At 35.8% G+C, this 12790-nt stretch overlaps 2 protein-coding genes across 4 annotated transcripts; both read right to left on the bottom strand.

The window, feature by feature from the left end:
- Positions 1 to 1748: 1748 nt before the first annotated feature.
- vopp1a (VOPP1 WW domain binding protein a) lies at positions 1749 to 4719 on the bottom strand. Of its 3 annotated transcripts, XM_077227076.1 has the most exons (6): positions 4439 to 4453; positions 3762 to 3820; positions 3530 to 3686; positions 2854 to 2931; positions 2477 to 2610; positions 1749 to 2406 (listed from the first exon to the last, which is right to left on the bottom strand). In XM_077227076.1, exons 3-6 carry the CDS (start codon positions 3541 to 3543, stop codon positions 2234 to 2236), a joined length of 399 nt encoding a protein of 132 aa, XP_077083191.1. In that variant the 5' UTR covers positions 3544 to 3686; positions 3762 to 3820; positions 4439 to 4453; the 3' UTR covers positions 1749 to 2233. The 3 variants fall into 3 exon arrangements, with proteins under 3 accessions (XP_077083191.1, XP_077083188.1, XP_077083180.1); XM_077227073.1 differs by lacking the exon at positions 3530 to 3686 and having other exon boundaries at positions 2477 to 2574; positions 4439 to 4719; XM_077227065.1 differs by lacking the exon at positions 3530 to 3686 and having other exon boundaries at positions 4439 to 4716.
- Positions 4720 to 5720: 1001 nt separating this feature from the next.
- gorasp1a (golgi reassembly stacking protein 1a) lies at positions 5721 to 12451 on the bottom strand. Its single transcript, XM_077227055.1, has 9 exons — positions 12266 to 12451; positions 11543 to 11623; positions 10551 to 10754; positions 10374 to 10460; positions 8687 to 8817; positions 8447 to 8588; positions 7932 to 8019; positions 7698 to 7838; positions 5721 to 7603 (listed from the first exon to the last, which is right to left on the bottom strand). Exons 1-9 carry the CDS (start codon positions 12326 to 12328, stop codon positions 7116 to 7118), a joined length of 1425 nt encoding a protein of 474 aa, XP_077083170.1. The 5' UTR covers positions 12329 to 12451; the 3' UTR covers positions 5721 to 7115.
- Positions 12452 to 12790: the final 339 nt, after the last annotated feature.

Here is a 12790-nt window from a genome sequence, read left to right as displayed (position 1 = left end):
GTCAACTCTGTTATATACTGTCAACAGTTACTCTACCTTAGTAACAGTTTGAGTTTAACAGAATTGACGATTTTAAACTTTTAAGCCAAAAACTCCACTTGCTAGCATAATGCTAAGAGCACAATGAAATCATGAATAAAAGACTTCTGAACAAACCACTGTGTGATCAGTGATAAATTCTGTTTTCCTTTTTGTTATTGTGGTAAAAATGTTGACGTTTCACAAAATAACTCTCAGTGTAAGAGCTTTTTAGATTCAAATATTTTCTCAGAGAGACCACAGACACATTTTACTGCTTCAGATCTTATCAGTGAGGGAAAGTGACATCATTTCATGTGTCTTACATAGATAATTCCACCAATTTAAAGGCAAAGTATGGTACGGTAACAGAATTGACTTGAGAAGTGAATTATTTTTAACTATTTCATGTTGTAAAATTTGAAAAGTTACTATTTAGGGCTTTTATAAATGAAATGTTACCAAAAGAAAAGTAAAATAAAATATTTTTATTACACAATGATACAATGGGAAAAATTACACTGACTAATTTGGACAACAAGAAATTATGATTTCTAGCTTTAAGACCCTTTTTACAGAAAATGTTATATTGTTATGGGCTCTAACATCTTGTGATCCGTGACAATGAATAGCAAACTATTAAAATAATTAAAAATATAAGATTTGAAAAATGCAGAAATAAAATAAATCTTTTTTTTCTTTACTTTAAAGCAACCTCCTTGACCTGTCCCCAACCAGACCACAGAAAGAAGTACTTTTTTTGGAAAATGAATTCAATGGAAATGATCCATTCCATATTGCAGGAACAAATGCAGTGTCGTGGTTTCAGTCATTTAGCTACATTCTCAAGGTCTTTGCATGCAAGTAATTATATAATTATTGTTCGCTGTGGAATAAAACGCATCAAATAGTGAAGTCTAGACTTAAACAAAGGCTCATAAGGACACTGCCTCCCCTCAGAAGAGTGCTTCAGGATATACAGTTTCATCACAAGAATGACTTTTAGCATAGCTTCAGTAATGTGCTGATTTTTTTGAGAGACTGTATGAATGTGGCCCTTAATCAAACTGTCTCAGATCTAATTAAACACAAGCTCAGATGTGATCATACAGAACATAGTGTTCGTTGCCATGGGTTTTTTTCTTTGTCCTTTTGTTTCAACTTAAATGCCCTCAAATGCATTTTTGTAAGATTTCCCTGAGGTTTAAAACTGAGCCCACTCAGCTCTGTGGGGCAGTATTTAGGTTACTACAGCGAGTTCTGTCTTCTTCACAGTTTATTACGGTACAGACACAGACACAAGGGTTTTCAGTGCCTTTGAAGAGAATGAAAATTCTCATTGCGTCGTTTTCCAAACAAGGCCAATTTGATTGAATGTTTCATGTATCATCATTCTGGGGAATAAATAATAACATAAAGATATATAAACTGATGTTGGCGTGTGTTCCTTTTCCCTCAATATACAACGGTAAGTGCTAGTAAATAGGAATAATAAACTGATTACTAAAAAGATTATTTTGAAGCGCCACCTTGTGGTGGTAATGAAAGAAAATCTTGTATATTTATGTATGAAGTACTTGTATAAAACAAACAAAAAATATCACAAACAAAAAAATATAAAGAAATATAATACATAATAAATGATGTTTAATAATAAATAATTAAAAAATAAATGTATACATTTATTAAGTAAATATAATAAATATGTAAAATAAGCAAATATATAACAGTTTTAAAATACCCACTTTATTAGGGTTATGGGTGATGAGTTTGGTTTAAAAAATAGATTTCAGTTAATAACATTTTTATAGCCGAGGGTATAATTTCCACTATGTGTGAAGAAATAAAATGTTTGATACTTTTAGAGCCCTCTATTTTTAAGTATAAATAATAAAGCTTTTTTAAATTTTTAAAAATTTAGTAAAATGATAAGCGTTTTTTTGAGGCTGTTGTCAGATAGATCTATTAGCCTACCGCTGACTCATCTTTTATGCTGAAAGAAAGATGGAGGCATTTCAATGTCTCAATAATTTTGTTTTGTACTCTTACATCAGTTCCAGTTTGTAAGTTTGTTTCCTCCAGTCATGCCTGAGTTGTTGAGCTTCTTCTGTTTCTTTCTTTCTTTCTTTCTTTCACCTCACAGACTTTAAGATTGAGTAAAAAAAAAAGTCAATGATGATCTATAGTGTTGTTCCTCGGGACTGTGTTGTTCTGTTTATTTCTTCTGCGAGTCCTGCATGGCCTGATCATAGGGAGGAGGAGGCTGGCTGTACGGCATGGCTGAATACACTGCAGTCATGTGACTGGTGTGGGTCTGCACTGGGTAGACAGTTGAAATGATTGCAGTCTCTGAGTCTCCATAACTGCGAAAGCCTGCCTGACGCAGTCCTGCCAACACACACAGCGGATCAAACCACATGAACGGTGTTTGCAGGACAAGGGCATACAGAGAGATTACCTGGTGACATGATGGGGTGTCTGGTGAAGGCCACGTTAAAATCAGGTTCCCCAGGTGGAGGGTAAGGGTGGACACGTCTGCGAATGAAGTACCCAGTACTGCAGCAGCACAAAATGCCAATTATCAGCAACAGCCTAAGAACCAATCAAAAACAGCCCATAAAATCACATGAAGTGTTCCGTTCCGGCATGGTAGTGGATATCATCCCCTATCGAGAAGATCCCTGGTTCTCTGCTACTTTACATAAGACAAACGGTTTGGAAAATGGATGGATGTTCCAATAAACCATCTGACCCAAGTTTTTTGAGCCCCATTTTGAATGCGACCCCCCCCCCACACACACACACACACAAAAAACTATTGTAGAAATAACTCACCAGAAAAACCATATACTCTGAGCAGAAAGGGCTCGAACACAGCATTGTGTGCCACAGCAGTCCTCATATGTCTTGCATCTAAAGACAGGCATATTCTTCCTCAGTCCTTACTGTGGCTCTTCAATAAGGCTTGAAGTTCATGATAAAATAAGTATGATTGGCTATATGTTCCTTGTTATATTGTTTACAAGTGACAGTAAAGACATTTACAATGTTACAAAATATTTCTAATTCAAATCAATGCTGTTCTTTTGAACTTTGTATTAATCAAAGAATCCTGAATAAAATGCATCATGGTTTCCACAAAATAATTAGGCAGCTCAACAGTTTTCAACATTGATAACAATAAGAAATGTTTCTTAAGCACCAAATCAGCAAATTAGAATGATTTCTGAAGGATCATGTGACACTGAAGACTGGCTGCTGAAAATTCAGCTTAGCCAAAACTTTTGAACAGGAGTGTGTGTGTGTGTGTGTGTGTGTGTGTGTGTGTGTGTGTGTGTGTGTGTGTGTGTGTGTGTGTGTGTGTGTGTGTGTGTGTGTGTGTGTGTAAAAACTTGATGATGAATGTGCTGTTTTGAACTGAATGTAATGAAGGAGCATGAAGTACTGTCTGCTGTGGCTGCAGGAGAATTCATCTGCGTTTGGTGAGAAGACTGAACTGTTTGTACCTCACCTCCTGTCGCGCATGTCAGTGGCTGGGTATATGGGAGCACTTGTGATAAATTACTCTTATTGAAACTAGTAAAGGGGGTGGGAGGTTTCTGAGCTGAGGAATTTTCTTTTATTCAATGTGCATCTGAACTAATCCTTTAACCGATATTCTGTTAAAACTATTAAGAAGAAGGGGTGAGGTTAGTAAAGACTAGGGTTGTGTGGGTCCTGCTACTTTAATCTACTACACTTACATGAAGTATACTGGATAATCTCCTTCAAAGTACCAACAGTCCTTTTTTTCAGCAAGTGTCTGCAAAAGATATTGTACGTTTTTAAAGTAAGATTCAATATTCATGGAAGAGCATGGTAAACATGCAAGGTGCAACTAACAAAAGTATTCTGAAAAGAGCAAACAATATCAACACTGTTTGAAATCAGACCATTTCAGATATACTTCTGTGTTGGCTCTAGCCTACTATCATTTTGTCTTGTTTGCAAAATACGGAAACTACTGGCCCATTTTACCTGACATCACCCTATTTATAAAACCAACACAAAATGAACCACCAAAATAGCAAATAGAAAATAAATGACTGACAGTTTCAACCTCAAGAACCTTTGTTGTGTCCTATATTAACATAATGGTCTTTTTTTTTTGTGACAGTTGTGGACTGCATCTGACACCATAGTTCATGGAAAATAAACTACAAAGAGCTTCTTGTATGAGTCCTGGACAAGAACAATAAACAATGTTTTGTGGTAGAGGGACACTGTGTCTGTGTGTGGGATATATTGTAAGATATTTGTGTCATAGACTGATGGAGCAAGAGAAGCACGACAAGAAAATGATAATCAAAGTCTAGTTCAAAACTAACGTGTTTTTGGTAACTCTTGAAAATAAAATATAAAATTAAATGCCGTTACTCACCTCAGCAAATAAAAGTGTGAAGAGGAGGCCGCATAATTGTCGCATTCTGTATTCAGGCCTCACAGCGCGAGATCAGCCTGCTGCACGTGTCTTACCTCAAGACCCGTTCGAGATGCCCGTGGTTTGATGGTGGGTTTTAGATCCTCATGTCCTGGATTGGAACATTAGACCCTCATGCAGCGCAAGTGCAGTGGGATCGCAGTTCCCCATTATACAGTTAGGAGGATGAGAAGGATGACATCACATGACTTTACATCACAAAGACACGCTTGTGCAGCTGTCTTTTACAAATTGAATCACTATTTTCACAAGTAACCTAACCTAAACTTCTTAATGATTACACTTCTAACAGCTAGTAGTTATTTCAAATGATAGTATTGTTTTTTTGTTTATTGTTTAACTCCCAGAAGAAGGCATGTAGCCGAAACGTTTTTTAGATGGTAATTTGACCATATAAAGGCTTTTAAAGTTTTTCAATTGAGAGTGCCTTGGAGTTATTCTTTTTTTGATTTTTGCTATTTAGTTTCCCATCCAAAGAGCACCTCTACCTTAACCAAAAATTTGAGTCAAGGAAGCGCTCCTCTACCCCTTTTTCCATTCGATAGAATTGTTTCTTTAGGGATACACGTACAATGTTGTGTTTAAACTAAAAGCCATTTAAATATTACTTATCCTAAAAGTTTGACCAGTAGCATGAACGTATAGTCAATTTATGATTATTAGCTTAACACTTTCATTAATGTTTTATCAAAAATGAAAATTCTGTCATAATTTAGCCTACTCACCTTTCAAGTAAGTTCAAACCTGTATGACGTTCTTTCTTCAATGGAACATAAGTTATTTTGAGAAATGTCTGTTTTATTTTTCCATACAAAGGAAATCAATCCAAAACTATTTGGTTACCATATTCTTCAAAATAAAATATTTTGTGTTCTGCAGAAGAAAGAACGTCGTGCAGGTTTGGAACGACATGACGTGAGAGAATTCCTTTCTAAATAACAAAGAATGGAATATATTTTCATTCTCTTTTATATCAGTATGGTACAATTTTTATTCTATTCAAGTCAATGTGGTAAACGAGTTAGGTCAAAAGTAATCAAAAAGTTGTCGGTTTATATTACCTAAAATGTGTAATGTAATGGATTACGTTACTAACTACAATTTTTGTAATAAAATTGGGAATCTGTAACAGACTACAATTTGTAACTGATCAACCCAGCACTGTCAAAAACCTACACCAAATTAAGCTACAACTCAAATACAAAATCACCACTAAAAACAATTTATCATTTGGATCTTTTATTGCAGTATATGGTTCCAGTGTTTTTCACTGATATTTTCCCAGAAACCCGAAGAATACAGTTTGTGTGTAGGTACAGTAGTGTTTACTTAATCTTCTCTCAAGCATCAGTAGCATTACTATAAAAAAAATATACATTTGTGTTCACCATCTAGGAAGAACAGATATTCTTTTGAGTCAAAAGAGTCCAAAAACATTCTCTCTTCACCCTTGTTAAGTACCATGATAGCATCAATGCAAAAAGATGTCCTCAGAAATCACTTTGCCTGTATAGACACATATAAAGTCTTTGTTCATAGCTGAAACTTTTAGAAATTACAACAATGAATTTAAGATGAACAAAGAGTATCATTTATATCTCCCCATCATCAAACATGAATATTAAAGTACTGGCCTGGGTATGACACTATTCTTAAATGTGGCAGTGATGATTACACTGACTCAATCATAATACCACAGAAATTCTATTGGCATTTATACAATAACTGTATTTGCATAGATCAATAAATGACCAGTCAAAAGTAGTCCCCCAAAAAAGTGAAAAGCAAATTCTACTGTAACAACATTCCAGTAGTGTTCATTTAAGGTTTTCAAAGTATAAATAAAACATTACTCTATCCAAGTAGCAAACATTTAAATTAAATATTTGTTGAAAGATTCTAAAATCACATCCAAATAATTTCTAAATTCTAATTAGCCTTAATTAGCAAAACTAAACAAATACAAAACCGTTGTCCAGTATTAAAAATGTGTACTTAGGCTAACAAACATTCCCACAACACAGAAAGAAGAAGAAAAACAAGAAAAAATAAAAACCAAACAGGTTGCAGAGCTTCTAAAAGTTTAAATGTAACAATGTGGCAAAAATATTGTAATGCATTTTCTAGACGAAATTAGTCTATTTTGTGTCACAGTATTCTTAAGATCCTTTGCGTATATTCTGACATGAGCGCTATATAATCTACACTGTGTTCATTTTAACTCAACAATCTATGAGTGTCTTTGTAGCTAAATAAATACTACAAATATTTAAAACAAAAGGTCAATTAAGTAAAGGTTTTGGTTGCTACTTTTTGTGAATTTAATTCACAATTTTAATCAAGCTGAATAAAACGGTTTCAACGTAGTAACATAAAACATTATCTTCTAAATTAAGAACTAAAAAATTTAAAACACTGACCTACAGCCTAAAATCAACATGACTACTAGCACGCAAAAAATAAAAAGGAATTAATAATTAATACATTTGGACACAACCATTCAAAAACCACACAAGATACCATTCCCAAGTCCAGGACCACTGAAGCCATTAAAAAAACGCACCCGATGATTGTAAAGCAACTGCGTAAACAAGATACAAGGTACTTGATAGTGACACTACTGAAGAGCTGCTTCATCTTTGACTTCTCCACAATGAGAATCAAAAGACATCAGGTCAGAAGAAATGGCCTCTGCTTTGCCCTCAGACCAGCTGCTCTTCAGAAACTGTGGCTCATCAGAAAAACCCTGATTGACATCATTAGTTTCTGAGGGGAAAAGTGAGGACTCGTTGGTTTCCATGGGATATTCTGCAGGCAAGGCAGATGACTCGAGATGAAGGGCGGCGGGATCAATGAGCAAGGAAGAGATGTCTATAGGAGGCACGGAAGATTCGCGAGATGGGATTGAAGAATTCATCAAAGATGCCATTTCTGTTGGCATGCTATGATCGAGAGGTACATTTGGGAGAAGAGGGTGTGAGACAGAAAGGGGAGGAGAAACATCTGAAGGTGGTGTGATAGAGGAACTGAAATCCACAGCAGGATATTCCTCTGTAATTTTCTCTTCGGGGTCACGACAAGGAAACTCTCGGTCTTGAAGCTCCTCTGCAAAAAGAGACACATTTTTGCACATTTTAAAACCTAGACTTGTGCTCACCAATTGAATTCTGTTCACCTAAAATTAGCAAAGCTGCCTCACCAACACCCGATGCGTCAATGTCCTCTCGGACTGCTAGGGAAGTATTTGTCATGTCAATGGAAGAAGTGGATAGGTCCAGTCGATCTGCCATGTCTGACACTTCTGAATTCATCATGGCCACTTCTGACTGATCCGAGAAACCTGGAAGAACCATTGCTTTGATGCATTAGAATGTCTTTTCATGATTCTTGTTCTACAGAAGAGTTAGCTGAAGCACATATTTTGATGCCTTACCAGGATCCATGACTCTCTGAATGGGAGGTGGCAGTGGGGTTTCAAGATCCAAGACACTCATTGACTGACCAGACCCCATTAAGGACACCTGAGAAAAAGTATATCACCAAAAAATCAAATGTGTGAATGTTGTTCAACCAACCAAGGATATTTCATATAATTATATATGATCACAAAGTCTGGCCAAATTGTGCTTCCTAAAAACAAGCCTGGATTTTTTTTTAAATTGCAATTAAAATTTTTAACAGAAAAATTACAAATTTATTTTTTGTTCCAAATCCTGCAGCCCTATTTCTGTAAGATTTTTTGAAAAATGTCTGTGTTGAAAGCCAATGGGGTCTAATTATTTTTTGGACCCCATTTACTTTCATTGTATGGACAAATCAAAATATTTTGTTTTGTGTTACACATTAGAAAGAAAAACAAAGCTTTGTCTGTAAGTAAATAACAGCAGAATTCTGAGTGAACTATCCCTTTAAATAATATGAGCAAACTACAGTCTTGTGAAAAACTACCTCTGTGAATCCGTTTGTAGGGAATTCTTGCTCTGGCGTCCCTGCCACAGGAGAAGTTTTTGGACTGATTTTTTCAGATTTTGGGCTGTCAGGTTGTGCTGGGATTCGGTGGAGGTACCCATATCCAATGCCACAGCCAAGACTACAAAGGGGTAGGCAGTTATCTGAATTATTTCCTCATAATTATAGCTTGGTCTAATATTCATTACAGTATTATATCCTCGGTAACAGGGTTATTACCTGCCTTCTCCTCCCCAGGCACCATTTGGTGTGACAACCACCTCCCTGCATTTATTGGTTTCTGTATTGTAGACCAGCAACTTCAATGGTTTTCCCTCATGGGCTTCAATTAGGGAGAAGAAATCCTCTGACTGTTGGGAAATCAAAACATTGCTTGATTATAAAAACCTTGCATTTTCAGTAAGAAAAACTAATAAATGTAGTGGTCACATTATGAAATAAATGTTTTTCTCTAATGCATGTTGGCCAAAATCTTTGGTACCCCTAGAAATTCTAATAAGTAAAATATCTCTGAAGTATATTCCCCTTCATAATTAAACAAATTGTATCACACCAGGGTGACTAGGAACATTAACTTATTCAGCCATGACTTCCTGTTTCACAGTAGTATAAATAGGAGCAAACACAAAGCCCAAATTCCCTTAATCATCAATCAATCAGTAAAACCAAAGAATATAGTTCTGATGTGTAGATTGTAAGAGAATCGCTAAAGCATTGAAAAATCCCATTTCAAGCGCAATAATTACAACGTTCCAATCAACTAAAGATGTTACGAATCTGCCAGCAAGAGCACGTGTGTCTATATAGTCTCAATGCACAATGAGGAGGAAAGTTTGAGTGGCCAAAAACTCTCCAAGGATCACAAATGGAGAATTGAAGAAATAAGTTGTTCAGGAGGGTTTCAAGAAAAATCCTCTACTCTCATCCTAAAACAAACTCCATCATATTCAATTGTCAGACACTACTGGAGCTTTAAACGGGAAATTAGAAGAAGAGCTTTTTGGCAGATTAAATATACTGCTGGATCTTTAATGTTGTTAGGCTATTTTTATGCTGGAGGCCCTGGACATCTTATTCACATAAATGGCATCATGAATTCTATAAAATACCAACAGATAAAAAATTGAAACCTAGAAATATCATAATGGGCCATGGCCATGACCTGAACCCTATTCAAATCTTAAGAGTAAAGTGTGTCAACATGGATTTGGGAATTTAACAGATCTGGAGAGATTCTGTATGGGGGAATGGTCTCTGATCTCTAGTCAGGTGTTCTCTAAACTCATCAGGCATTATAGAAGAAGACTCAGAGCTGAAGCTTAGCAAAAGGAGGTTGCAAAAAGCATTGAATAATAGGGTGCCATTAATTGTGGTCAATGTGTATTAGAGGAAAACATTAAAGGTCAAAAGGATTAACAAAGCCAATTTATTTTCACAGGCTTCTTTGTTCATATTTACCAAGGGTGCCAATAATTCTGAGCAGGACTGCATATCAGGTTTTTACAATCTACTGTATGTTTGCTAAAAACTCTAAAACTATATTTGGTTTAACTTTAGTTTAAACATTTTCAAAAGTGTTTACTATGTAAAAAAGGGTTTCCCACCAGATTTAAACCAGAAGAATCGAATAAAATATGCTTCAGGGATAAAGGGTTTTGACAGAAAGAACACGTTGATGGATCTTCTCTTAATTTTACTTAATGTTATGTAAACTTGTGTCATCCTGGAATGGCCTATTCCACAACGGGTATAAAAAACCTTGTCCAATCGGTTTAAAAATTAATAGCAACTTCTCCCAACAATCAGGCTGATTTCATGGAGTTCGTTCATAGTAGTATATAGACCCCAATAACTTGCACGCATAGAAATAACAATCAAGCATTCATGATAATAATTCACGTCTTACATCTTGCAGAACCTGGTCAGCTCCAACAATGAAGTCTGAATGCTCCTGGAGTCCAGCCAGTGCTGCTGGTGAATTTGGCTCCACATCCTAAAACCAGAGGGTGCAAAATACTTACACAAAAAGCCAAATTATTTAAAGAAATGCATGGATTACATATTAAACACAAAGATAACTTACGAGAACATGCCAAACATTTTCATTGGCTCCTTGAAAGCTACAGAAGCGGACACTGGCTCCCAGAAGTCCTTGACCACCCCACATGTTGCTGGGAACCACCTCCAATTCCCGGATCCTCATGGTCTTTGTACTATACACTTCCATCTTAACTGGTTTCTCCACATTAGCCTTGAGGAGGTCCTTAAGCAAATCATTCTCCTGATTCTGTTCAGACATCATATGACCCATTATAATCCAAGTAACAGTGACTACATTTACAGTACATGAAAACAATTTCTGATTAACAACCATTTTCTGGTTAAGTCTTTATTCCAACTAAGACATGCACGTTTATTTTCTCTTGAGGATATACTGGAGATGAAGTGTACATTGTAAATAAGATGTTTACATGGTTTAAAAACATGATGTGCTTTAGCTGTCTTATACAGTCTTAGTCTGTATTGTCCCCATGGAAAAATTGTTTCAGTGTTTGTTTTTTATTACACATGGCATTCACACACAAACAATCAATTTACACAAACATAAAATCACATCCATCCCCTTATACAATCCACTTGACTCATCAACAACACTGAGACCTGCTCAGAGATTTCTAGAATATTGGCTACATCTTAGGCTATGTCAATCAGTTTTAACTCACTTATATGATGCATGCACAATAACATATTCCAATATTCAAGAACATTCTTGTGCATTTGAATGATTGTCATGTCACTGACTACTGAAAACCTTGAGAATTATTTGTTAGTTATTACTAGATTTCGAACTGCTTGCAAGAAAAACGCATAGTCAAAATATGAAAACATTACAATATGAATATTAATTTGAATATTATTGTGCACGTAAACCTAAACAAATGCACCGATTTCTCAATTACTCAATTATAGGATAATTTGTCGATTAATACTTGTGTGACACTGTCTTAAATCTGTGACACATTTTTTCCCCTATGACAATAAATAACCAATTGAGTTTTACAAATACAAACTTACAAGACGATCATTGCCAATGGATATGATGAAATCAAAAAAGGGCTCCAAACCAGCTTTCTCTGCCGGTGAGTCCTCTTGTATCTGCAAAGGAATTGGAGTAAATCATTGCAGAGTACAAATTCTATTCAGATCTATGGAATCTTTGAATTTCAAATGCATTCATTGACGTTGTACGCATTATTGTGCACTGGAAAGTTTAATAACATCCACCGAATAGTATGCAATCTGAAGTAATGAATATCTGTGAAAATATGTGACGTGTTTATATAAATATTACGTAATCCCCCTCGCCCCCTGCGGGTTCAATGACGTGGCGGCTACTCTTAAATTTGCCTAAATCCAAAAGCTCTTGGATCACTGACCACGACACTGGTGTTAAAAAACATACAAACACGTTTACAGACTGAAGATGTGACGTGTGACCACAATGTAAGATATCACAAATAAGAACTTGCCACTCTACTTGCCACTTTGCAAGCACTTTTCAAACCATGAAAATGCTTTTCCAGTTGTTAATACCGTGTATCTGACAGTTATTTATTTATCAGATAATTACACAAATATATATGAATGCACACACTCTGTTTTCTCTCAATGCATATATGTCAAAGGCTAAAGCAATGCGGACATGATAACTTTATCAAAGCATACAGTTAGCATCCAAAGCTGCTCGCTGTCATACGCTAAGTCAGCTAAATTTAAGCAATTTAACGTTAACGTTACCCCATGGACGTGAAATCCTTCTGTTCCCCCCTCAGGTGCACCACTGCTCTGTGTTAAACCCATTGCTCTAGAGGGTTTCGATGTTTTGTAATGTTATGTTTAGCTCTCTGAACAAACGACCCAGACAGAGATTCCTCATCGCATCGTGGCCATGTTGTCCATCTAAGCAGGAGAGAGCAATCGAACATGATGCCAACGATCAAAGGGTTTTTCTAGCTCGGAACCTTTAACGTTACAGTATATGCTCGACAGCTTTTGTAATAATTGCCAGTTAAAATATTCTCAAAACTAAAGCTAACCCCAATGAAAACGTGCCATTTTCTATTCTGAAATAACAAATTGTGTTTGTTGTGTTTATAAGGACTTATTTGGTTTAAGTAGACTTACATGTCAGAAAAATTTGAGGTGCCATCTCAGGCAATCTTATTTATTTATTTTCCTAAAATATTCAACATCCACATGTGTGTTTTGTCAACCCCGTTACAAACTTCAAATTGTATTTTAAAGTATTTGAAGTGACACTTA

Source organism: Siphateles boraxobius, unplaced genomic scaffold (genome assembly GCF_051911475.1).
Source record: "Siphateles boraxobius isolate OS27281-9 unplaced genomic scaffold, OSU_SipBor_1 1, whole genome shotgun sequence".
Taxonomy (NCBI): Eukaryota; Metazoa; Chordata; class Actinopteri; order Cypriniformes; family Leuciscidae; genus Siphateles; species Siphateles boraxobius.
The sequence above is the reverse complement of the archived record's forward strand: the minus strand, read 5'-3'. Positions and strand labels throughout refer to the sequence as shown.

What these genes read in the sequence shown, in the direction of transcription:
- vopp1a (XM_077227065.1), bottom strand. Translation starts at nt 4,483, where the DNA reads ATGCGACAATTATGCGGCCTCCTCTTCACACTTTTATTTGCTGAG. An exon ending in GATTATCCAGTATACTTCAT is followed by an intron (nt 2,932 to 3,761) that starts GTAAGTGTAGTA and finishes GCCTGTCTTTAG; the next exon opens with ATGCAAGACATATGAGGACT. An exon ending in ACACCCCATCATGTCACCAG is followed by an intron (nt 2,407 to 2,476) that starts GTAATCTCTCTG and finishes GTGTGTTGGCAG; the next exon opens with GACTGCGTCAGGCAGGCTTT.
- gorasp1a (XM_077227055.1), bottom strand. Translation starts at nt 12,328, where the DNA reads ATGGGTTTAACACAGAGCAGTGGTGCACCTGAGGGGGGAACAGAAGGA. An exon ending in AAAATGTTTGGCATGTTCTC is followed by an intron (nt 10,461 to 10,550) that starts GTAAGTTATCTT and finishes CTCTGGTTTTAG; the next exon opens with GATGTGGAGCCAAATTCACC. An exon ending in CTGACCAGGTTCTGCAAGAT is followed by an intron (nt 8,818 to 10,373) that starts GTAAGACGTGAA and finishes ATTTCCCAACAG; the next exon opens with TCAGAGGATTTCTTCTCCCT.